Source organism: Orcinus orca, chromosome 1 (assembly GCF_937001465.1).
Source record: "Orcinus orca chromosome 1, mOrcOrc1.1, whole genome shotgun sequence".
NCBI lineage: Eukaryota > Metazoa > Chordata > Mammalia > Artiodactyla > Delphinidae > Orcinus > Orcinus orca.
The window spans coordinates 157096479-157122466 of record NC_064559.1 but is presented as its reverse complement, the minus strand read 5'-3'; the positions used below and the strand labels follow the sequence as shown (position 1 = coordinate 157122466).

General features: G+C 41.7%; 1 protein-coding gene across 3 annotated transcripts in view; it reads right to left on the bottom strand.

Moving 5' to 3' along the window:
- The window catches only part of JAK1 (Janus kinase 1), a 139912-nt gene that overhangs the window by 32697 nt on the left and 81227 nt on the right, over positions 1-25988 (bottom strand). For all 3 annotated transcript variants that reach the window (XM_033408980.2, XM_033408979.2, XM_012537374.3), the window contains 7 exons: positions 20419-20501; positions 17205-17403; positions 13596-13719; positions 7939-8092; positions 4516-4679; positions 2070-2412; positions 324-509 (listed from right to left, as the gene is read on the bottom strand). In XM_033408980.2, the coding sequence (XP_033264871.1) occupies positions 324-509; positions 2070-2412; positions 4516-4679; positions 7939-8092; positions 13596-13719; positions 17205-17403; positions 20419-20424 (1176 nt within the window). In that variant the 5' untranslated portion in view covers positions 20425-20501. The remainder of the gene's footprint in view (positions 1-323; positions 510-2069; positions 2413-4515; positions 4680-7938; positions 8093-13595; positions 13720-17204; positions 17404-20418; positions 20502-25988) is intronic.

Here is a 25988-nt window from a genome sequence, read left to right as displayed (position 1 = left end):
TCACTTAGTGATGTGGATCTTCAAATCCACTAACTTTTGTGAACTAAATATTGATGCTGAAATATCTTTGGGAAGACAGCAAATCCTGAAGCAGATACACATTTGAAGACCAAAGAAAGGCACTAGAATGTACCCAAGTAACTTAAAAACAGACATTGATAATGTCAATGTCAGCAATAGGGACTTTTTGGCTTAAATAAGATGATCATAAGATTTTCTCTTTGGGACAGGAACTCTGAAGAGCACATGCTGCATAACTGTCCTCAGCAAAGTCTCCCTCCGAACACCAGACCCAGGCCGAATCACTTCTGAAGCAAACTTACCATTTTTTTGTTGTCCTGCTTATTAATGCTGACCACAGACTCCTTGATTACAATGTCAGTGATCTCAGGGAAGTAAGAAAAATTGTTCCACTCTTCCTGGATTTTATTTTTCTCCTCATCCTTCTTGTGTTTATTTTCCAGTTTTTTCCGTTTCAGTTTATTTTTTTCCTTTTCAACAGGAACAACCTGATAAGATACATAAAAGTGACAGAGTGAAGTCAGCTTTCTCATTTTCTATTGGTATTTCTCATTTTCTCCTGGCAAACCAACAGAAGGCCTGAAGCCGAGGAGGAGAAAGCCAGTGTGCCTGGATTGACAGAGGAACTGGGAGAGTTAGCACCCATGAGCCTATTTGGGTCCCCATGGGCCTATTGGTCCTATCAGGGATGCCTGGGATCCTACACCTGGAAGAGATCTTAATGAACACACCGACTAAACTCTTTACATAATCTATAATGTGCAAGCAAACTCAGGAACAGAAATAACTGCTCACTAGACACGCATCTACAATCAGGTCCCCCCATTTGAACATAGGCTTTCTCCTTTAACAATCTATCACTGATTGTCTTGACTTTATAGCCATATTCAAGTTGGAATTTTCAAGAGAAGGTATGAATCCCATGCTTGGATAACCTAGGGAGTCATACATGTCTGCACAAGCTTACGTATTTTGTGTAGCAGAAGTCTTGGAGACTAGAAATCTGGGATAAGATCCTGCCTCTGCCATTTACTTAGTTAGGTCATCTCTTTGTGCCTCCATTTCCTCATCCATAATCAGAGATCTTACATCTTCACAAGGTTCTTGGAGCAGTAGGTAAGTTCTTATTAACACAGTACCCACACTACACAGAAAACACTTGATAAGTGTTTGGCACTGTTATTTTAGCATGAAAATAAAATAGGAGTAGAAAGTAAATCTCACCTTTACTTCAATATTATTATTATTTACAATAATAATGATGATGGTAATAGTAGCTGTAATAATTTATTGAACATTTATCATATGCCAAGCTCGTGCTAAACGACATTCCGTTCTCTCAACACTATGAGGTAATACACTAAGTATCGCCATTTTATAGATGAATAATATGTGGCTGATATATGTGAAGTAACCCTCCCAAGGCCATGTGAGTATAAACAGTGGAGCTAGGATTTGAACCACATCTATTTAGATTTAAAACCCATGCTTTTAAACCACTCTGCTCTATTGCCTCACCCAACAAACACTTCAAAAAGAAGCTCCAGATTGCAAGAAAAATTACTCTATCTCACAGAACCAGAGGGCTAAATTCAATTCTTGGCATAATCACTATTAGTTAGTTATGACCTTGGGCAAGCTTCTTAACTTGTCTGTGCCTCTGTGTTCATCTATAAAATAGGGAAAATGGTAGTATCTCTCATAGATTTGTTTTAAGGAATAATTGAGTTAATACATGTAAAATGCTTAGAAAAGTACTTGGTACATGGTAAGCACTTGGTACATGTCTGCTGTTACTACTATATTATTACATATTGTATATGTTGTTATTATATTTCTGTTTCCCTACAGAACTCAATAAATATTTATTTTAGATCTGCTGCTACATGGATACAATAAAAGATGAATGATACATGGTCTCTAGCCCATGAAATAAACTCAGCTGACAGGGGTGATGAACATGCAAAGAGATAATCCCAACAGAATACACGGAACACACCATGTGACACAGGATGCTCTGTTCTGATCAGCCACCTATCAGCACTTACATTTGGTTTCTGCCTCCACTGGATTCCAAGATTTCCAGTCACCATCACTTCATAGCAGAGAATGTTTCCATTATCATTCGGATGGAACCGATTCATCTCATTTTCTGATGAAATCAGTAGCATGGAAGTCTCAAATATTTCAGCACCATAATGTTTTGTCAAAGTTTCCAAGGTAGCCAGGTATTTCACCTTCAGGTCGTGTGTGGACACACTGCTGTCACAAATGGTCTTGTTGTTAAACTCCTTTAGGAAATCCTTGAAAACATTATTTATCCGCATCCTGGTGAGAAGGTTCCTCTGTCTGATGGACTTATTCAATGTTTCTGGAATATATCGCTTGTAGCTGAAAGTAAAAAAAAAAAAGTCTCTTTTTCATGTATAGGTTAGCAGAATAGTGCAGAAACAAACCTAAGTCTATAAATCTTCCTTCCCTGTGTTGCCAAATGAGAAAGAAGGGTCTACTCCCAGAGGGTCTTAGATGGAGTAAAACTCTGAGGATGATAATCGTAAGGAGATTGAGGTGAACAGGGACTGAAAGAAAAGAGAAAAGTACATGTTCCACAGATTTTACTGAAATGGGAAATTCCTACAGGAATCATCAGATTTTCTGGGTCACAAAGGCAGGCAGCAAAATGCACTTATCTGTGTTTTTGTTTGCTAGTGTCACTGTTCCCGTGCACACTGGTGCTCACATAAACACACTGTTACTAAGATTCAGCATCAGTTAGAAAGCCGTCTGGAAGGTGTCAAGAGTGACAGAAGATGTTTTGTATGCTCTACTTGCCTATCTATTTTACAGTTTTTCTATAAAGATCAAAAACTACTTTTATAAGAAATGGGAAAAACCCATAAAAGCTAATTAAATACAAAAGATTTAGTGTTTGCCATGTGCAAATGTCTCAGATATATTAAATGGATCAACAAGTAAACTGAAAGATTAGTTACCCATCCAGGTGCTAATGAGAGAGTATCTATGACTAACAGAATCTCAGCAAATGGATATACTGCTAGAACAGGAGCCAGCTTTAAGAAGAGTGTGAACACCAAAGAAAAAGAGAACAAGTCCACTGGGGGTCAAAGTGGGGAGGCCCGTCGGCCAGTTACTCCCAGGCCTGAAAAAGCACCTAGCACAGGGAAATCCCTGCGGCACAGATGGTTTCACAACCGTGGAAAACTGTGGAGTTTGAAACTTATCCCCAACAAATATTGTAATTTTTTAGATTAATGTAACAGAGAGGAAAATCAGCAGAGAGCTTTCATTTTTTACTTTAGCCTCATGAAAAAATAAAGAGGAGGTGCCCAGAGCAAAAGCCACAGAAAACAGAGAAAGCAGCAGAACAGCATATGTCTAATCAGTCCCTCCATTTCTGAGGAGCAACTTGTGATCTGCTCCAGACTCTGGTCAAGGGCAAGGAGATACAAGAAGTAACCTTATGAGAAGATACATGCCACCTATCACAAATAACACCACTATAAATAATTCCCTCTTCAAAATGAGACTGTCTTATGACAATCACAATAGCTCACTGATTTAAAAATTATATTTCCAGACTTCCCTGGTGGTCCAGTGGTTAAGAGTCTGCACTTCCACTGCAGGGGGCACAGGTTTGATCCCTGGTCGGGGAACTAAGATCCCGCATGCAGCACAGTGCGGTCAAAAAAATAAAATAAAATAAAAATTATATTTCATAGATGGGTGGGAGTTATGCAGATTGAATACTCCTTCACAAAGACTTGATCACAAATGATAATTTTAAGTAAATACAGTTTTCTTAAGGTAACAGCTGATCGTGCTTCACATCAGAATTAATGGCTCTCTAGTGAACTAGTTCTGGCTGGGAACGAAAGCAGCTGCCTGTAGAACTATACTGAGAAGGATTTTAGGACAGATCCAGCACAAAAGGAAAAAGTTCAGTGATAGATGGCAATGCCCAGCATGGGCAGAGAGGAAGGGGGAGGGCATGCAGGCCACTAATTTGACTGGCACCCCAGCTCAGAACTGTCACCCTAGTACAAATTTCTGAGGTCATCAGCCAACATTCAAAATCAGGACACAGTTATAATGTGCTACCTTTCATAAATATTCTAAAAAAGAGTTGCACTCTGCAGAGAGCAGTAGTCAGCCAAAAGCTGGCCGTAGTTAAACTGAGATATATGAGGGGCTTCACTGGTGGCGCAGCGGTTGAGAGTCTGCCTGCCGATGCAGGGGATGCGGGCTCGTGCCCTGGTCCAGGAGGATCCCACGTGCAGCGGGGTGGCTGGGCCCGTGAGCCATGGCCGCTGAGCCTGCGCGTCCGGAGCCTGTGCTCCGCAACAGGAGAGGCCACAGCAGTGAGAGGCCCGCGTACCGCAAAAAACAAAAAACAAAAACAAACTGAGATGTATGAAAACATACAAAAATAACACCATTCCCACAATGAATTCTTTAGCCAGCAGGAAGGTTTACCTGATGTCCTTGGGAAGTTCTGGCAACTGCATCTTCTTCATCATGGCATAGTGGGAGATGGCCAGGACGGCCATTCCCAGACACTCGTTCTCAATATCATGCCCATCCTGCTCCGTCTTGGGGTCTCGAATGGGAGCCAGGCATTTGACCAAATCATACTGTCCCTTTGGAGCAGAGGTGAGAAGAAATGAACCACCACTTAAGTTTCAAGAGTCCACTCATGTTTCTGATCTTGAGAGGAAGGTTCCCCACACAGGGAGGTGCTACCCAATAAGCAGTACAGCAATGAGACTAACGAGATTTAGAGTTTCTCTGGCACCAAAGTTCTTTCTCAACAGCTGGGCATGAAGGGGCTTGGGAAAGGTCTCCCCAGGTTAATTCATTCGTTTAATAAATACTCACTGCGCACTATGCTGGGTGCTGGTGAACAGTATGAACACATGAAGCCCTTCTGTGGGGCTTCCCATGTAAGTGATGATGAAAAGCAGCATGTACTAGGCTTGGGCTGCACCAGGGTATGGGACGTGACAGCTGTCTGGGGTTTGATTATTTGTTAACTCCACAACAAACCGGTGTATAAATGACAGAGCACCACACACCCTTCTGATGTAGATTTACAGAAAGGAGAAGGAATCCAGATTCTACACTGCATCATTACCACACGTAAGTTTTTTCAACATCTGCTGTTCAAGTTTCCAGTAGTGGAATGTATCACCAAAATACACCCCCTCACTCATTGAGGCACGCCACATTCCACGAGCCAGTGACGGCTGCTAGGTCCCCTTTATTAAGCCCTAACCTGAGTGCCAGGCACTGTGCGAGGTTCCTCTCATTTACTATTTCACTTATTCTTTACAACAGCCCTATGAGGGGGATGCTAACATCATCATCTCTGCCTAACAGCTGAGAAATCTAAGGCACCAAAAGGTTAAATAACTTCATTCACTCACTTGGTAATCACTGATTAACAAGAACCAATTACGGGCCAGATGTTATTCTAGGTGCTAGGGATACAGCAGTTAACCAAACCACATCACTGACCTTACGGAGATTTCCAGGAAAGAAAGAAGAACAAACAGAAATATATAACCTCAAGTAGTTACCAAAACCAAAGTCAAGTATAAAGAATACTGTGGGAGCGGGGGGACCTAGTGAGTGGTGGGGTAGAGGGTCAGACCAGATGTGACTGCAAGGCTACAGCTCTGCAACACTGTGCTACAGTCAAACTCAGTCTTTAAAGCTCACAGACTGGAAGTGTACACAGCTCTTAGGATTGGGACCTCGTGAGCCTTTCTCCAGCTCAAAAAGAGGCAGACATGAAGTATGGGGGTGGTGTTCCTATATAAGGAAGACACTCACTTTCCCTGAAGCAACTTTAGTTTAGTGGGTTTTGGATGGAGGGTTCTAACTGCTGCAGTTCCCCCTTTTCCCCAAGATAGGACTTATTGTTTCTCTCAGTAAGAAAAGGACACTGACCACTTCTACAAACTACCAAGGACCAACAACAATCATCTCCACCAGCAATGTGTGAAGAGGAGAACAAAATCTGAAACTATTTTGTCTGGCTGTGATTTTCTGTCAATATCACTGTACAACTACCTCAAGTAACTCATTCCTGAAGCTCTGAAAAGTCAGGTTCTAATGTAATACTTACTCTTGAAGTATGGTGCACTCTTTTTTTTTACACTTCCTCTCCCAAAAAAGTAGAAGAATCAATCTTAGAAATGAATATATGTAAAACTGGGAGGCTGAATTCAAAAAGACCAATCTGAAAATGGCCAGTTCACTTATTTTTTCCACACAGTATGTGCCCAGGGCTGTGCCCTGTCCCATTTCTCTACTGTCTCTGAGGCCAGTCCTCAGGTATATTATGGAACGTGGATAGTGTGCAATCAACAACTAAAGCTGTACAAGAGAATACAACTGTGACACATAACCCACACATGTAAAAGTACATCCTAAGGAAATAATAAACAGAACACATATTTAGACGTATGTATGAGGCTGTTTTGTAACAGTGATAGCATAACAGGGGAAAAAAATCAAGAAAAACCAAATGTGTTCAGAAACAAGGATTAGTTAAATAAAGGCTGACTTCTGCTCTGGATTCCAGTCTCATGCTCGATTTCCTAGCCGAATCTCCACTTGTGTATCTCACAGGTGTCTCCAAAAGAGAGCTCCCAATTCCCACCCCTTCTCCAGCCTGCTGCTCCCAGTCTCCCTATGCAGGGAATCATTCCGTTATCTACCAAACACTGCCCAAAATAAATCTCAAAATTCTCTTTGATTCTTCAAATATCCTCACCTTCCACATCCAACTCATAAGCAAATCATATCAAATCCATCTCCAAAATTAATCTCAGATCCACCCATTTTTCTCCAACTCTACTGCCACTACACTGGTGCTACTGGCATCTAAGGAGAGGAGGCCAGGGGTGTGGATAGATATTCCACAATCCCTTACAACAAAGAATTAACCAGCCCAAAGTGTCAGTAGTGCTGCTTCTGAAAAGCTTTGCTCTACTCCGAAGAAATACTTTCCCCACTCCTCCCTTAGAATTGCAGACACTTTTTTATTCTTCAAAGTTCAGTATAAATGCCACCTCTTTAGAGGGATCTTCTCCGATCACACTATTTAAATTAGGTCTCCCCATTCAAACCTCCCTCCCCATATGCTCTATGACAAAGGCCTTTTTCTTCATAGCACTTTTCACAATTTCTTGTGTATTATCTATGTATCATTTTATCTGCTTGTTTTGTTTGTCCAACTCGATTATATGTCTGGTGCTTGCAGAGACCATGTCTGTCTTGTTCACCACAGTTTCTGCAGCGCCTTAGCAAAAAGTACACAGACACTCAGAACAATATTTTCAAAAACTATAGTGCATAATACATATCTGCATGATAAAATCAGGAAGCACATATACAAAAATGTTAGTTATCTCAGGGTAATGTAATTTAGGTGACTTAACCTCTCTTTCTGGCTTTCTTCTAGTGTCTTATTGTTCTACCCTGCCACCACTGTGACTCAGAGTGGCCACCTCCTTCCTCTCTGTGACTGCTGAGAAGTACCTTTGTGATTAGCCCTGCTGAACTACACCTTCCCTCACTTATAGCTCCCCCCCTGCTCTCTGCACAGGAGGCACTGTAGACACGAACTGAAATGGTAGGAGGGGGGAAAAAGAAAGGAATGGGGAAGAAGTAAAGCCCAAAAAGCCCACACGTGGGATAACCAGCCGGTTGGATGCTGAACTGCCTTCCCCCTCCTCACCTGGGGCAAGTCCAGGGTTGGTGAGAACTACCCATGGAACAGGCCATAAAGCATCTTAGCTGCCACCATGGTCGGCTGTGCCAGGGAATCTGACCCCTACCATGTCTTACCCACCCCACAAACTCCAGGCTCTCCTGGGCCCAACATCTTACCTGAGCAAACAGATACTCCAATGAGCTGGCGTCAAGGAGAGGGGTTGCATCTGGAACTTTTTTTTTCTCGTAGCTATTCTTCTGCTTCTTTGGAGAATGTCGCCATACTGACTGCTCGTTATCATTGGTCCCGTGCCAGTTGGTGAAATAGAACCTGTAAGGCAGGAAGATGAATGTTAACTGTGGGAAAGGGGACCTTGGCATGCGTGGGAGAGGCATCCTGGTTCTACCCAGAGCGATCAGTGCCAGAGGTTAAACTTCCCTGAGAAGTAAACAGACAGACCTTTCATCTGTGTAGCGCTTCACTGTTTATAAGGTCCTTTTCTTTTCATTCTTACAAGCACTCTGTGAAGAGCATACTGCCAGAACCTCATCTATGACTCAGGGAGATAAAGTGACTTCCTTAAAATCACAAAGTAATTTCCACTCCGTCTTCCTAGATAGGAAAACACTGCTGTCTAGAACTAGATGCTAGCCCAGCAACTCCCTCCACTGTTAGTAATGCCAGCCTGCCTTGAATCCAAGACCTATTTCACAGTTTAACATTTCTGAAATCTAGTTTCATCATACAGTCAAGACATACCGTTAATGTAGCAGTGTTTCCTAATTCTCAGATGGCTGTTACTGACACTTTTTATCTTACAATGAACAAAGTTTTAAAACAGAAGAAATATACAAACACTACTACAAGCATCAGCTGCAGTGCCCTGAACTAATAAATGCTTCATATACATTATGCTATTTAATGCTTACAGCAACTGTACAAGGTATGTTTCACTGTTTCCATTTTATAGATGAGGAAAACTGAGGTTCCGAGAGGCTAGGTCACCTAAGACCACAAGCCTGTTTTCTCCACTACTACTTTCCTCTGCCATCTGTAAAAGAAACATAATGAGTTCTGGAATGTGTGAAAGTGACTGAGCCAAGCTGATCCAGGCCAGCTCTAGGCTACAGACTCAGAGGGTACCTGGGTCTCTCTCCCTTGACATGCCCATGTGCTGATGAAAAACCACCACGGCATGGAGAAGGAACATATAAAACCTCCCAAAAAGGAGCTGCCGTTAAACTCAGATATCTGTCAGTGAGCTCCATTTGCAGAGCCTAGGGCATGCCAGGTCCTGGGCCAGGCTTTGGAACACAAGGGGTTCTCAGGCACAGTCCCTGCCTCCTGTGAATTCCCTGTCTGTAGCCAATCAGTTAAATCCAGGGGGCACATCTCATAAATAGGGCTACACTGTGACTTCCATGGACCCCACACAGTTTTCCTTTCCTCCATTAAAAAAAAATATTAAAGTTATATTTTACAACTATGTTGGTATAAAGATGAATATAATCCAGGCTGGATTATTTTTTTCCCTGATTTTAATAAAATTAAAACACTTCTGTGGACCCCTAATAACATCATGAGCCCAAGGCATTGTGCCTCATAGGTAAGTTTTTCTTGAACATGAGTGTCTCAGATAAGGTGTCAAAGGAGTACCAAGGAGGAAGAAGTTGCTGCCACTGCCAGGGGATGTGGCAGGGAAGGGTAAAGGGTTGGGGAAGGGAGTTGGCACTAGGATAAATAAATACCAGGCTATGGAGTCTGGACCATACACAGAAGGCAGAGGAAAGACTGAGCCAAACTGATGTGAGGCAGGATCCCACTGGAAGAAAGCCCCACAGAAGATGGACTGAAATGAGAGAGGCCAAGAGACAAGCAGGCGCCTAAGGCAGCAGCCTGGGCAACACCTCAGTGCCTTGCTCATCACTAAATCCCCAGCGCCTGGCATATAACAGGTGCTTAATACATGCTTGTTGGATGCAGAAACAGCAAATGAATGACCTAACTCAAGAAGTAGCAATTAAAATGGAAAGGATGGATAAGAAGTTACTTTAAAGGTAAAAATCAACATTTTACAACTTTCAAGTGATTCTATACAGCCCATCTTCCACAAAACTCACGGAAATGACTGATAATTTGACTGTGGCCTTTGGCATCTCTCTCTCAGACAGAAAGAGCCACGTATCCACAGAGTCCACATGCACCATAAACCACAGCTGCAGGACTGTCCCCGCACCTTCCCACGTGAGAGTAGAAGCCTGAGGCTCTCAGCTGACAAAGAGGCCAGAATTCATGCTGCCCCCAGGCTGAGGAGCCTGCTCTTCAAGGGCAGAACAGAGCAAGGTGGGGAGGACTCCTCCAGGATCGGGTGCCCCGGGCAGGCAGAAAGTAAGAGGTGAACCAGCCCTACCAGCTGAGCAGACACAGGAAATCTGACACTGGGGCAGAAAAAGATGGACAAGGCCATGGCCAACTCCTCTGACTGCTGAGGGAAATCCAAAATGGAGAGTTCTCTTCATTCATACAATAATCTAGTGATCTACTGTAAGTTCCAGGGGGTCTGCCTGGGAGGAGACAGGTGAGAGGGTCTAAATGGGATGATTAAGAGAGTAGCTAATAGGGCCCAGCATACTCCCTCGGGGCTGAACAAGGACATTTTCTGAGGTTGCTGTCTGAGCCCTGTGAGACTAGCCTTGCCTTGGAAGCCTTTAGGTAAGATGTTCAGACAAGATAAGGCAATGTGCAGCTTCTCCACTACAGAAAGGCTGAAGGAAGCCTAAAACAAGGCTGGATCTCTGGAAATTGCCTATAGTCAAAGGCTGACAGCTCTCTATTTAATAAGACAATAAAAAGAAAAAAACTTTAGATCAGTTAACTGCCAAAATCAACATCTTCCATAAGCAACAAGCATATATTGTATAGCACAGGGAAATATAACCATTATTTTGTAATAACTTTTTTTTTTTTTTTTTACGCGGGCCTCTCACTGTTGTGACCTCTCCCGTTGCGGAGCACAGGCTCCAGACACACAGGCTCAGAGGCCATGGCTCACGGGCCCAGCCGCTCCGCGGCACGTGGGATGTTCCCAGACCAGGGCACGAACCCGTGTCCCCTGCATCGGCAGGTGGACTCCCAACCACTGCGCCACCAGGGAAGCCCTATTTTGTAATAGTGTTAAATGGAGTATAACCTACAAAAATACTGAATCACTATGTTGGACATATGAAACTAATATTGTAAATCCACTACACTTCAAGAAAAATAAATAAATAAATGTAACAACAGGGAATGTTTCAAGGAAAAAAAAAAAATCAACATCTTCCTAATCGCTATTAAGACAAAACTAGTAAGTACACTGAAGACAGAAATTGTGTGCCCCTTTCAAAATTAATTATTAAACTTGGGCCAATTCCTGATATTACAACATGCTAAAGGAAAAAAATTAAGAATGATCTAAATAAATGTAGTATGATAGCTGCTGATATTCCTTTGCAGAATGATGTGGAAGAACACTGCAGGAAGGAAGGAGGGAGGGAAAGATTATCCCCCTTATTGGTGGGACAGACAGACCTGCCAATAAGAGATATGCCTTCCTTGCAAGTTTTTGAGAAAATTATATTACAGATGATTACATACTCTAAGTTTGTGTACAGCTATTATATACAACGAATTCTCTTTAGGCTTCTATAGAACTTTACTAATGGATAGTAAAATTCATTTAGATGATAAAGCAAGAAAACTTTTTTTTCTTAAAAAGGAACAGGGAGGGTGGGAGGGAGGGAGACGCAAGAGGGAAGAGATATGGGAACATATGTATATGTATAACTGATTCACTTTGTTATAAAGCAGAAACTAACACACCATTGTAAAGCAATTATACCCCAATAAAGATGTTAAAAAAAAAAAAAGGAATAAAGAATATGCTTGTCTTATATTAAGATACATTACAAAACAATAGCTATCAAAATTATCTAAAAGCAGAAAACTATAATTAAAGTACAAGAACATAGAGCTGGGATTCCACTGAAATAGTCACCAACATTTATTTTCGTGTTACACCTTTTTTAGTGGTGAGATGCTGAGGTTTCAAAATTATGTAGTTTGTTGTAATGCAAATGTTTTAGCTTAGGGTGGGATCTTTTTTTCCAAGTTCAAAGAGCTTGTGGTAACAAAGCAATATCCTGTTGAAGCCCAATGTTAGGTACAAAGTCAAGGTGCCAAAAATGAGGCAGCCATGCACTTCCTGGCAGCTAACATAAACAGGGAGCTGGCAAAGACAGCTTTTAATCATGAGGCAGTCACATGACCAGCAAAGACGAAGGCCTCAAAGAGGATTCTAATGCTAACAAGACAATTCACTATGTGTGTAACTGTGAGTAACTCACTTCTCTTTTTTGGACATCAGTTTCCCCCTAAAAAATTGGAAGAATTGAATCAGGCAAACTCAGGTGTCTTCCAAGTCCCAGATTCTACCATTCTAGATTCCGAGCCAAGTGGAAAAACCTAGAGGGAAAGAACTAGAACTCAATGAGATGCCCCACTTCCTAGACTTCGAGCTGCAAATACATGTTTCAATGCTGGGTCACATAGCCAACCCCCAGGCCACAGAAAGCTAGATTACACTCTGAAAAACAAATCCAAATATAGTCGCAAGGCTCAGCTGGGTGGGGTGAACGTTTCCCTAAATCTGGGGCGTGAAATCTCACGTGACACACAGCTCTCCTCTTAAGGTGAGACCGTGGGTGAGTACAGAGAGAAGAGGAAAGTCAGCCCCAGGATGATTATCAAAGAACGTAGATCTGGTTCAGCTTCCGCTGAGAAAAACACCCAGGCCACTGTGGAATGGTAACAACTCTACTGACTCCCCAGAGTAAATAGCAGCTAAAATACTGAGGGCCTCTGAGATCTCCAGGGCTTTTCCAGCATGACCCGGCGTACCATTAGCATTTGAGCTAACCCACTGACTTAATCACATCTATGTACGTTAAGATTCTTTTCAGATACGATTCACCCTATTTATAATAGGGTGAATTCATAAGCTCCTCTGCTAAATGTATGTGTGAAAGTATGCTTAGCTAGTATCTAACAAACATACTTTCAATTCTAGGTACAGAACAAACACACTTATAAACTCAAGAGACTACAGTGGTAGTCCTGACTGCCTGTGCCACCTTGGGAGACTACGTGACATTTAACAAAGTCTACAATATGGGAGAAAAGGCAAGTGAGTACCCACCAGAAGAAAAATTACAGCCCCACTAGATAAAAATCCTCAGGGAGTGGATCAAAACATTCACCTCTTTAGAACAAGACCAAGCTAGGATTTCTAGGTTTCCACTTCAGGCAATGTTTCTCAAGCTCTCTAGCTGCAACTTTTAGTAAGAAACATATTTATTTTATCATGACCTAGTACATACAGACAGATTACATGTCTCAAACTGAAGTTCTAAAAAACAATATTCTTAGGATATGTATATATGCCGATATTATCTGTCCTCATCTATTTCTCTCTTCTAAAAAAAATCCTGGTCATAACTCACTAAATTAAACTCATATCCATGATTCACTGAATAAAAAACTCTGCTGTAGGATACTAATTCTATTCAAAATACCCTCTGCATCATAATGATTTCTTTTCTAAAATGTGGCAGAGGAAGGTGGTCAAACTCACCTTGAATTGTTTTCCAAATACTGAAGAAGCCCTTTCTCATACCAAGCAAATACAAAACTTACAAGTTATAAAAATGACTACAATACTTCTTGGTAAGTGAATCAGGGCTCCAGGCTAACCGTTGCCCGTCCCTGCATGAGGGAGCCCAGCAGGCACCCATACCTCATCCGGTAGTGGAGCCGGAGTGACATCTTGTCGTCGACGGTGATGGTGCGATTCGGAGCATACCAGAGCTTGATGTTCTCATCATACAGGGCAAAGAGGTTGTGACACAGAGGAGATATACCTGGGGAAAAGTAAAGGACACATCAGAAAATTAAAGACAGATAAATCTGGCCATCTGTTTCCAAAGCACAACATATGCAAAGACCAGAAATTCTCTTATCCAAAAAGAATCTACATCATATTCGCATCCTCTTAGGGCCAAATACAACTTCCAACCATGTTCAATCAGGCAGTTTTAAACAAAATAATAAAAAATTATGGCTCCCCAGGAATATATACTATAGCTCCTGGCAAACCAGGTTAAAACCATTTAAAAATAAAAGTCTAATAATATTTCTCATTACAATGTCTATGACAGAGTCTTACCAAATCCTGCTTCAAAGAAAAAAAGGCCATCTGAGAGGTTTCCAGATACCACCTGATGTGCACCTTGTTAATCACAGTGAGAAACATTCTTAGAGTTTGAGAAATCCCTAATCTGTCTCCTACAGAAAATGTTTAAACGGTTCTAACACACTGTGATTACACATTAAACATGTGAACAAGTTCCTGGCAGTAGCACATGAAATGTGTGTTAGAATAAATAACCAAAGTGATTTCTATCAGTGATCAAAATCTATTTCCATTAATAACAATACACTTAAGTACTCTGTATGGTTACCAAAAATATTTTTTATTGGTAGCCAACTAGCAAGAACATATATGCTTAAAAAAGGTGGTCCAACAGTGCTCCCTTGCCTCCCTACCTAACTGCCTCCTTTGACACAAGAATGTTCAAAAAGATAAGGGAGATGATGAAGCCAGGAAAGTACCTTTCCACTCACTTCTGAGCCCATGATTAAAATTACACAGACCTGTAATCTAAAAGTGTCAGGGGAGACAGGAGAACGATTGCAAGTAATCAATCATTGCTGATATTTTCATGTGTGGTCAGGCCTCAAACTAAGATACAATGAACTTAAAAAGCAAAAAATCATGGGAGAACATGAGGTAGCTGGCACTTGTTTCCCAACTCAGACATCTGAAGTGAGACTGACACTGACTGGGACCCTGGCTGGCCCTGCTCACCTAGGCAGGGACTCTCTCCAATGCACACACTAAGTTAAGAAGTTACAGCTTTCTTGTCATCTTCATGCCTCTGCTGAATTCCTCAACTCCTGCTTCTCAAGATATTTGGGAGTTACCCCTTCAGAGTTACACTCCTCCATGTAACAGAGAAGATGGAGCTAAATTTCAAAGAGCATTTTCCCTTGGGAAAAATGGCAAATGGCTTTTGGATCCAGTATTATCAGGACTATGTTTCAGGTAAACAGTAGGTTTTCATTCATAAATTGGCTTCTGTGGACTGGCCTAGAAATCTAGCTTTTCTTTATACATATCCATATTTGAATGTGAAACATACATATCTGAAGAATAATTTATCTATAATCATGGATAGGTCTATAATTCTACCACAGGTCTGATTCAAACAATATTACTACTTAAAAATAGGAAGATGAAAGATACCGTTTATATAAAAGTACTGAAAAATAATAACAATACTAACATTTACTGAGGGCTTCGTATCAGGCATCAGGCTAACACACATCTATTACCTTTTAATTCTCCTAACACTTAATGTGGTTAAGTATTATTTTTGCCATGTTACAGATAAAGAAACTGAGATTTAGTCTGATTCAGGGTTACTCAACTAGTAAAATCCAGGGCTAGCATTCAAACCTAGATAGAGGTACTGAGGGGGCAAATAATGAGAGCTAAAAGAACAAAAATTTACCATATATTGGTGAAAAATGAGGAAGTATACAGACCCCAAAACATCATGTACTATAATAATAATAGCTACAAGAATCTGTGGTATTCTGTATTCATCTATTTTTAAAATTTATTAATTTTTGCAACAATCCCCTGAGTTGGTTACAAAAGATAATACTCATTCTCTACAGACTGGGCTTAAAAACTGATGCCCCAAATTGACCCTGAGCCCAGAGTAACAGGATACAGGGGCTGTGTCTGTCTTCAGATTCACAGGCTCTCCCCCTCATCTCCTTTAGCAGCAATTCCTCTATCTCTCACTAACTGCAGCCCAACAATTCTGTACAAATGATCCTTGCTAACAAACTAAGGTTTATACTTGCTATGCTGATGGCAAGAAGCTTGGCTAAGAGAATAAACACTATAAACCAAATCTCAAGGTAAAAGGGAAAAAATGCCTTAGAAACACCAATTTACATCTAGTTGTTTTGCTAATTACAAATACTTTTAAAGCTGCTGTCCAAAGCTGGTTCCTTACCTACTCTGCTATCTAGTCAAAGTAACTCTAAAATATTAATGCATTTTCCCCATAATAATCTGTAACTCAGCCAATTTTATCTAGTGTTATGTTTTGTCAGTAAGGATCTACTACATTCTTCCCTATAGCACCAACCTCTCTCCTTTTATTGGAACTCTTGTATTTAAAGCATTTTAAGCAGAAAGACATATCAGGAAGAAAATGGGTTTTCTAGACAAGCTGTATTACAAACAAGGTAGCTGATTCTTGAAACAACCATGCTATCCCCGCAGAGTTGTTCTGAGGACTAAAGATGATATAAGTAAAGCATGGATCAGACTATCTGCCATCATGGCTAGTTAATCTATCATCATGAAATGAGTTGATTTTTTAAAAACAGCTTTACTGAGATGTAATTTACATACCATAAAGTCCACCCATTTTAAGTGTATAGTTCAATGAATTTTAGTATATTTACAGAGTTGTATAACCACCACCACGATCTACGTGGATTAGATCTTCAGTTTCTATGAATTAAATTTACCTGTCATTTAAAAGCAGGTAGGCAAAAATTGCCAATGACTCCAAGTTTAAAGGATAATGAAGGGCTTTATTTTGTTAGTCAGTTTGGTTTCCTACCTTCTAAGGGCAATAGGCTAACTTTAGTAAGACAAGCCTTACTTTAAAAAAAAGAAAAAAAAAAGAAAGAAAGAAAAAAGAAAAAACGTCTTGTTCACAGCCTCACTGTCCTTCCTTTTCACAACTTGGCAATCTGACCAAGCCACAAAGTGACATTTAACTTCTCCCTTCAACTTAGCGTCACGTTGCAGGGGCAGGGGGCAGGGAGGGGGGTGCCAGGCAATAAGGAGGCAGGTCATGGTAGCATAAGGACAGACCACACTTTTCAGAAGTTTTAAACAATTAATATATTGAGAGATGGCACTTCTGAGCTTGTAACTTTGTGCAGGCGCTTCACTCATTTAGTGCTGATATTATTCCAATTTCATAGATATAGGGGAAATCAGAAAACTGAGCATCGTTCCCTGGTATCCCTGTAGCTCATTAGTAACAGAGCAGGAATAAGCTACTTTGCAGCAAAGAAAGTGAAAAGTGAAACTCTCAGAATTAAATTCACTGGCCTAAGGTCAAATGCAAGTCAGTGGCAGAGGCAGGGCAGAACGAATGACTCCCAGAGCCCACACCTCTCTCCACTCAGTGGAGGTGCGGGGGCAGAGACACCGGGACCTGCTGGGCCCTGGGCAGCTGCCGGTACTCACAGCATTCCTGCGCCGCCCTGATGCACAGCTCCTCCGCTGTGTACTCTCCGCCGCCCAACCGGAGGGGCTCCCTATCCGACAGATAGAAGAGCACTTCCACCCCTGGCTCAGGGGCCTCCAGATTCACGTCAGTCTTCTTGGAGCTCCTCATTTTAGCACAGAAAGCCATGGCATTGCAGTCCTCTTTTATATTTAAATACTGTAGTGGAAGGAAAATGAGACTATGCGGTCATTCTATGTGCTAAAAGCACTAAGTGGTGAAAGAGTGCTTTGAAGGTAAGCAAGCCGAAAGATATGGTATTGGATAAGTACCTCCCCCTGCCCCTTTCCTCCCTGAAAATCAAATGTACCAGAGCTCACAGCAGGTACAATCATGGGAAGTAATCAATTATGCACGCTCATGAATTATGGTTAAGACCATACTGTCAAAAATCAGAGTAATTTTAGACATGACCTGAATTTATTTTCTGTATTTGCACACAAGTTGTAGTTGAAAAATGTGCCTCATTCCGGAACCACTGATGTTAACATTACTAATATTCCTGTTACCTCTACCGGAATCATTTAACTTTTGAATAGACCTACTGGCACAAATTACCACACTGTCTTTTACTTTTATGTCTACCTCCCAGTAAACGGCAAGCTCGGGGAGGGCATTAACCATCCTTACCTATTTTCATGCCCCTAGAGCCTAGCCCAGGCTGGCTCTGAGATAGTACACACAAAAGGACTACCGATTCATGTTCATAAGCCACATGAATGGGTCATGAGAATTAATGAGTGGAGCCAGGTCCCTTCACCCCACGGAGAGGCAGGACGATGGGCAGCACTTTGTGGCACCAGAAAGTGAGCGAGAAGCCTTGCTTTGAAAAGGTCAGAACCCACTGGTGACAAGCCTGAAAATAAGTTACTCACCTGAGCGCCCTCAATGGGGAGAGCAACTAGGATCAACGAGCCAACCTCAGCAACTGAGCTTTGGGCATGGTGAGAAAAGAGAGGGGAACTAGGGAAAGTCCTGCATGTTCTTTCTCCCCCTCACCCCAGCACCAATGGCCTCAAACCAATTTCCCTGACCCCAGGTTCCTACTTTCCTCCTGCCTACCAAGCCAACCTTCACTTAGCCCCCAAAGAAATGTCCCCCTAGCACATCTCAGATCCTCTAAAGGCTCCCCATTAATCTAGAGACCAATCCTAAGCTCCTAACAGAGGCCCTCCATCACCTGGCCAGATAGCCGCACTGGCCTCATCTCATGTTATATCACTCTCGGCCTTTTACTGCAGGCTTGAAACTCACAAAGCTGCCATCTTCTTGTTACCCCCCCACCCCCACCCCCAAGCCGTTTATCTCATTTTCCTGCCTTTGCTCATGCTGATTCCTCTACCAGGAGTGCCTTCCCACCTCATCCCTTTCATGGCAAACTTCAATTGCCTTTAGAACTCAGCTCGGACATTACCTCCTCCAGGAAGCCACCTCTGAACCTCCATCCCACCTCCTGAGTTAGATGTCCTCTCTCAAACTCACCACACTGCACTGACCACACTGAATTACGACCCTCTTATTCACCTGTCTGTCCCTCTCTCACTCCCACGTGCTGAGTTCCTTAAGGACAGGGACTGTGTCATTCATATTTGTATCACCAGTGCCTAGCACAGAGCTTGCAGAATGACCCAAAGCAAGTCACGGAGGGAGGGCCACAGTCACAGTTCTCTTAAGCAAATTCTCTTCAACAAATTCATGTGCTTGGTCCGTTAGCTGCCCTGGTGAGGTGAGATACTTGCAGGAAGGACACGAACCAGATATGCCTCGATACTACAAACTAAGAGGCACTTGGTTTTACTTGTTTAATCTCCAAAATAAATCTGAAGATCAAAATTTTCCAGAGACCAGGCTGAAAGATTAGCTCATAACTTACCTTAAGGTTCAGATCAACTATCAAGCAAGAAAGTTTTAAAACCCAACACTGAGCCTCCAACTCTACCCCAACAATGAAAAATAGAGATGGAAGACAAAGTAGCTAGTCTGCTTTATAACTTAAGAAAAAACCTTTGTCCTTAAGAGTCTAAAGAGACATGGCGGGGGAAGAATTTAAAGATGGTATTATACACTTTCACCCTACAGAAATAATCAGGCAAATATACATAATTATTTATGTACAAGATGTGGCACCACTTGAAATAGAAAACAAAAATACAATGTCCAACAGGAGAGCACTCAGTAAACAAAATTAAGAATATCAACATAAGGGCTTCCCTGGTGGCGCAGTGGTTGAGAATCCACCTGCCAATGCAGGGGACACGGGTTCGAGCCCTGGTCTGGGAAGATCCCACATGCCGCGGAGCGGCTAAGGCCCGTGCGCCACAACTACTGAACCCATGAGCCACAACTACTGAAGCCTCTGCGCCTAAAGCCCATGCTCTGCAACAAAAGAAACCCCTGCAATGAGAAGCCCTTGCACCGCAACAAAGAGTAGCCCCCGCTCACCACAACTAGAGAAAGCCCGTGTGCAGCGATGAAGACCCAATGCATCCAAAAATAAATAAAATAAATTTATATATAAAAAAAAAAGAATACCAACATAAAGGAATACTATGCAGCTGTTAAGGTGACATAAAACTATTTGACACTTGGGCTCCCCTGGTGGTGCAGTGGTTGAGAGTCCGCCTGCTGATGCAGGGGACACGGGTTCATGCCCCGGTCCAGGAAGATCCCACATGCTGCGGAGCGGCTAGGCCCATGAGCTATGACCGCTGAGCCTGCACGTCCGGAGCCTGTGCTCCGCAAGGGGAGAGGCCACAACAGTGAGAGGCCCGCGTACCGCAAAAAAAAAAAAAACAAAAAAAAAAACTATTTGACCCAACATTGAAAGATGTATATGACACACTGCAAAATGAAAACAGCAAAACATGTATATTATGATCCTTCTGGTTATGCATTTGTACAATCTGGAAAAACAGACAATAAATTGTTAACAGTGGTGAATATCTAGGAGAGGTTACAAGGGAACTTAGACTGTACTTCCCATATTTTAGTAGTTAAAAAAAAATCTCCAAAGTAGCACATGCAACATTTGGAACGAACAAAAATTAAAATAACGATATTGAAAAATAAATGGATATAGCACAGATAGCCCTATAAGTTTAAGATCAGTTTCATTATTCTTTATAGAAGCTATTTTCCTTTTTGTCTTTCTTTTAAATATGCAAATGTACATACCTGCATTTATCCAGCTGTCCAATGCCCCCCAAAAAGTAGACTGGATTTTCTTCTCTACTTTCCAAAACCCATTCAGAGCTGAGCTAAAGACAAAGATAAATAAATAAATCAGCTGCAGAGGTAACTGTATCAGAAAATAAGAGGACACTTTCATTAAGGAAGCAGCCCAAACCATAAACAGGCAGGAAAAAGCATTTGGGAGGAAGAAGGTGGGGGTGGGGGGAACACTGATGAGGACACTGAGAGGACAGAGAGACATCTTAGGGTGTAAACATCAAAGAAGAAGATGTTATTTTCACTGCTTCAAGAAAGGAAGCCAGGGACTTTTGCTTCTTGGTGTAGAGTGCCCTGTCCAGTGTGAATGAGGACTATGTGCCTTTTCCATCAACAACCTCTCTCTCTCTTGAGGCTGTGAACAATAGTTTAGGGGCCCAAAGATGTGCACTTTTATTTCCCATATCTACTTCCTTTAGAATTACCCTCTTCCCAATCCAGTCTACCCCTGGCTTCATTTTAATGGTGAAACAGCAGATGGTATGGTGAAAGGAGGAGGGCCTGGGAACAAATCTGACCAATGATGCTTTCAGTTCACCAAATATTTTTTGAGTCATTCTTATCTGAAAACTTAGGCAGCAAATAAAGGTCCTCCCAACTTCTCAACCTCACCTCAAAGGCTTATTCATACTAAACAGGAATAGCAGTTTGGTTCTGTAAAATTAAAGTTCCTGGTCCCATTCTTACCACCAACACCAACACCACCGCCACCACCACCTACACAGCTCTGCATTGTTTTTTGTTTTTTGTTTTTTTTTGCATTACGCGGGCCTCTAACTGTTGTGGCCTCTCCCGTTGCGGAGCACAGGCTCTGGACGCGCAGGCTCAGCAGCCATGGCTCACAGGTCCAGCCGCTCCGCGGCATGTGGGATCTTCCCAGACCGGGGCACGAACCCGCATCACCTGCATCGGCAGGCAGACTCTCAACCACTGCACCACCAGGGAAGCCCTCTGCATTGTTTTAACAGCTTTCCTTGGTGCTTCTCACAAACTCTTTTTAAGAGTAAAATCAAACTATGTTTTGCAAATAAGGAGCACCCACTCTTAGTGATTTGAAAATGGCTGCCAAATTAATACAGATTATTGTCTCAGTTTTCTGTTGGTCATTCCACACATTTTATCAGAATCCAGCTTTAGAAGGAGCACAGTCCCATGCATGACAAGGCAGGAGTGGAGGGGTGCCTGGGGAAAGGGGGATGAGTTACCTCTGAGGCTGCAAGGCCAGCATTCCCACAGGACCTTAGATTCGAAGTGGGAGATGGCACAAAACACAAAAGCAATCTAAAATCAGTAGAGTGGGTGTGGCATGATGTCATCTTTATGCCCCTTGCTAACTCCAATGACTGACACTGGAGAGGGCTGGTTTGGGAAGGTTTTCTGCAGTGGATAAGGCAAAACTAATGATAGGAGGCCAGGCAGGGGATATAAGTATGAATTTTGATGTGAAGACTTTGACTTGGCTATTTTGTCACGACAGTTTTTAAAAGATTCAAAGAACAAATCATTATACTTTCAACTTTAAAAATGTAATATAACCAATTGTTTTAATTACATAAATAGATACCCTGCCTTGCAGCAAAACAGCAATCTGAAATTAGCTACATCTAACACCCTGCTTCAGCTCAGGAGCAGGTGTTCAAATCCCACATTTAGGAGACCCATTCGACAATTATTTTTGAGCAGTTCTTCGTGCCAAAAGCTGAACTATACCAGGAGGCCGCAACGAAGAACAAGAGCAAGATGGTCACTGCTCATGTGGAGCTTACAGTCCACAGGACTAAAAGAATCAAACAAAGATGCAGAGAAAGAAGTAATCATAAAGAACTTAAAATACCATGAAGGAAAAAGAGAGCATATAATAAGGAATGTGATTCAGCATGGGACTCAAGAGGGAAGTAACACTGAGCTGAGATGGAATGGCTATCATGGGAGGTGGGGAGAAAGCAGTTTGGGTAAAGGATGAGCATGTGCAAAGGCCCTGTAGAGGGAAGAAGCCAGTCCGGTCTCTCCAGATGCATAAATGGGGAAATCCCTCCAATACGCCTTTTTAGGTGCGGGTAAAGAACAGCACTACCACATTCATACTTGCTAACAGCATGCCTGGGGCCTTGCTACCCCATGTTTCCGGCAGCATGCTGCCAAGGATGAATGCAAATCAACCAGATGGCCTCCATGCTTTAGTGCCCCAAACCAGAAGAGGGACGCACACTCAGAACCTTTTAGAGTAGGAAGAGACCTGAAGTTCCACCAGTCCCTTTAAGAAGAGCTACTGCATAAATTTTTTTTTTTTTTTTTGCGGTATGCGGGCCTCTCACTGCTGTGGCCTCTCCCGTGGCGGAGCACAGGCTCCGAACGCACAGGCTCAGCAGCCATGGCTCACGGGCCCAGCCGCTCCACAGCATGTGGGACCTTCCCGGACCGGGGCACGAACCCGTGTCCCCTGCATCGGCAGGTGGACTCTCAACCACTGCGCCACCAGGGAAGCCCCTGCATAAATCTTTTTAAACTCACAAAAGCATTTTAATATGCACCATCTGATCACATGTTACTTGAACACAGGAGTCATGGGGATTGAGGATCAGATTACAATCACCAGGATTCTATCAAAACCCATAATCAAGAAGAGTTTGGTTTTTCCATTATTCATTCTCTACTACAAGCAACACTGTATTGAAATCACATTATACCTAATAATTTTCAAACTGACCTCCAGTATTACTGGACAGGACAAGAAAATGGTATCAATTTGTGATGCCTTAGCCTAGAGATTAAACTCTGAGAAATCAAGATCAGCAACAGAATTTCTTGACAATATGCATTTACTCTGATGTTTTTATAGGCTGACTCAACAACAAAAATCCCTGTTCTCAGAAAACTGACATTCCAATGATAAAAAATTAAACACACCCATATAGCACTTAAAAGGCATGCTAGGGCTTCCCTGGTGGCGCAGTGGTTAAGAATCCTCCTGCCAATGCAGGGGGCACGGGTTCGAGCCCTGGACCAGGAAGATCCCACATGCCGCGGAGCAACGAAGCTCGTGCACCACAACTACTGAGCCTGTGCTCTAGAGCCCGCGAGCCACAGCTGCTGAGCCTGCGTGCCTAGAGCCCGAGCTCCGCAACAAGAGCAGCCACTGGGATGAGAAGCCCGCGCACTGCAATGAAGAGTAGCCCCCACTCGCCGCCAACTAGAGAAAGCCCGCCTGCAGCAATGAAGACCTGACACAGCCAAAAATAAATAAATAAAATAAATTAAAAACAAACAAACAAAAAGGTAATCTGAACATTTAAACCTAAGACTGGTGACCCACTTTATGTGAAATGACGACTCATTCAGGATGACAAGTGTTTTTTGTGCTACAGCATTTGTGCAATGGCTTCATTCAAATAACATTTCTTTTTGAATAAACTAAACAACATGCTCTAACTACTTACTTTTAGAACAAGTAGGAAAAGAGCAAGGTCAGCTTATAAATACTTTGGATAATTCCAAGAAATCAATTCAAGTTTCTTGCTACAAGGTACAAAAAGAAAATCTTTAATCCTAGAAAAACTGACCAGTAGGAATCACTCAGTACCCTTTAAAAATAACATGATTCACTGGGTTCCATTCCCAACTCAAATGAATACAAAGAAGCTCAGAAAATAGTAAGGATAAAAGTGAGAAATCAAAAGCTTTTTGATGATAGCAGTGAATTCTTCCACCCTAACCTCCTTATAAATTTTCAAGGATTTGAAAGAAAATGCCTTTCTCTCATTTGAAGAAAGTGGCTTTAGTGGCTTTAGCCTTTACTTTAGTGGCTCAATCTTGTAGATGCTACTTTACATGAAAAAAAAAAATCAGGGAAATTTTGTAAATTCTCAATTGTTTTTTAGTTTATAAAAGTCTTATGCAAGAGATATGTATATCTAATACTTTGTGAATGAGGGAAAAGTAACAGAAACAAAATGCGATTCTGTGAGTCTGAACAGGACTAACTGCAATAAATGGGGTAGCACAACTATTTTCTAAGATGCAAAATTCCAGAAATCAGTGTCTGAAGATATGGAAAGCCTGCTAAATTTTCAAGGGTATCTTCTGAAATACAGGTATCTATTAAAGGAAGAACATAAAATTAAATTTTGAATAGTGGAGATGACAGACATAAAGATAGATCATATTAATATTCACAAATATGATGATCAGAATATGAGTGCTTTGGGCCAAAGGCCATGGCCAGATGTATATGATAAAAGTAGACTGGATGATGGTTAAAATCAGTGACAAATGTATATGTATAACTGAATCACTTTGCTATACACCTGAAACTAACACAACATTGTTAATCAACTATACTCCAATATAAAATAAAAATTTTTTAAAGGACTATCATTAAAGAAGGAATAAATGAAAGTAAAATTTTAAAAAATGTTTAAATCAATGACAAGACTCAAAATAAAATACTTTGGATATCTGATTTTTACTAGAGAAACCATCACACCTACAGTGAATTACTTAATGGATGCCTTAAAGGAATCAAAGCTTTTGATTCCTGAAGTAGAAAATGCAAATAAAATGTTGATGAATTAAGGTATGAACCCAGAAAAATTGAAAAGAAAAACATGTAATTTAGAAAATGTCCTGAAATCAGCTGCTTAATACCTTAAGAAATGTTAAGACTGAAGATCTTAAACCTTAAAAACCATCTTAGCAGGCACCAGTCTTAAGGTTGGTGAGGAAACCTGATGCAACAATATAAGCTCCAAGAGGGCAGGGACTCTTGTCACTTTTGTTCCATGCTTTACTGTATTAGGTGATCAGTAAGTAGCTAAATGGTTAAATGAAAGATGAAGGTAACAAAGCAAGCAACATCACCCGATGGAAATATCACCGTAATCCAGAGTGTGTGATTTTATTGCCTCTATACACAACTAGCAAGTGGACCTTGAGAAAGTCATTTAAATCTGAGCCCATCTGTGAACCTGAGAGGAACCATCTTGCCCAACGGATCAAAAAAAATCTCTCAAAAAGTCTTCCTTAAGCTCCTACATGCCTTTTTCAAATGAGGCTATAGATGTGAAAGATGTTAGTGCTAAAGCAATATAATGTAGGCTTTATGGCAGAGGACTGAAGTGGGTGGCCAACTTGCTTAGAACAAAGAATAAATAGGGATTCTGAGCAAAAGCCTGGTCATAAATCAAAGTCCCATTTCATAAGTCTCAGATGACACAGCAGAGCAGTTAAGAGCCTGAGCTGGAGTCATAAGGACCTGGGTTTGAATCCTGCCTATCCCACTGACTAGCGATTGTAATCTTAGGCAAGTTACTTACCCTCTCTAAACCTCAATGTTCTCAGCTGTAAGTGGGGGGATAAAAAATAGCATCTATCTCCTAAAGCTGTTAAGAGTTAAATTAGTTAATGCATATAAAGTACCTAACACAGAGTGTAGCAGGCAGTAAGCATTCCTATTTTGGTCGCAATTTCTGTTAAACTGATTACAGCTTGATGGAACACAGTTCCAGTCAAGGAGAGGG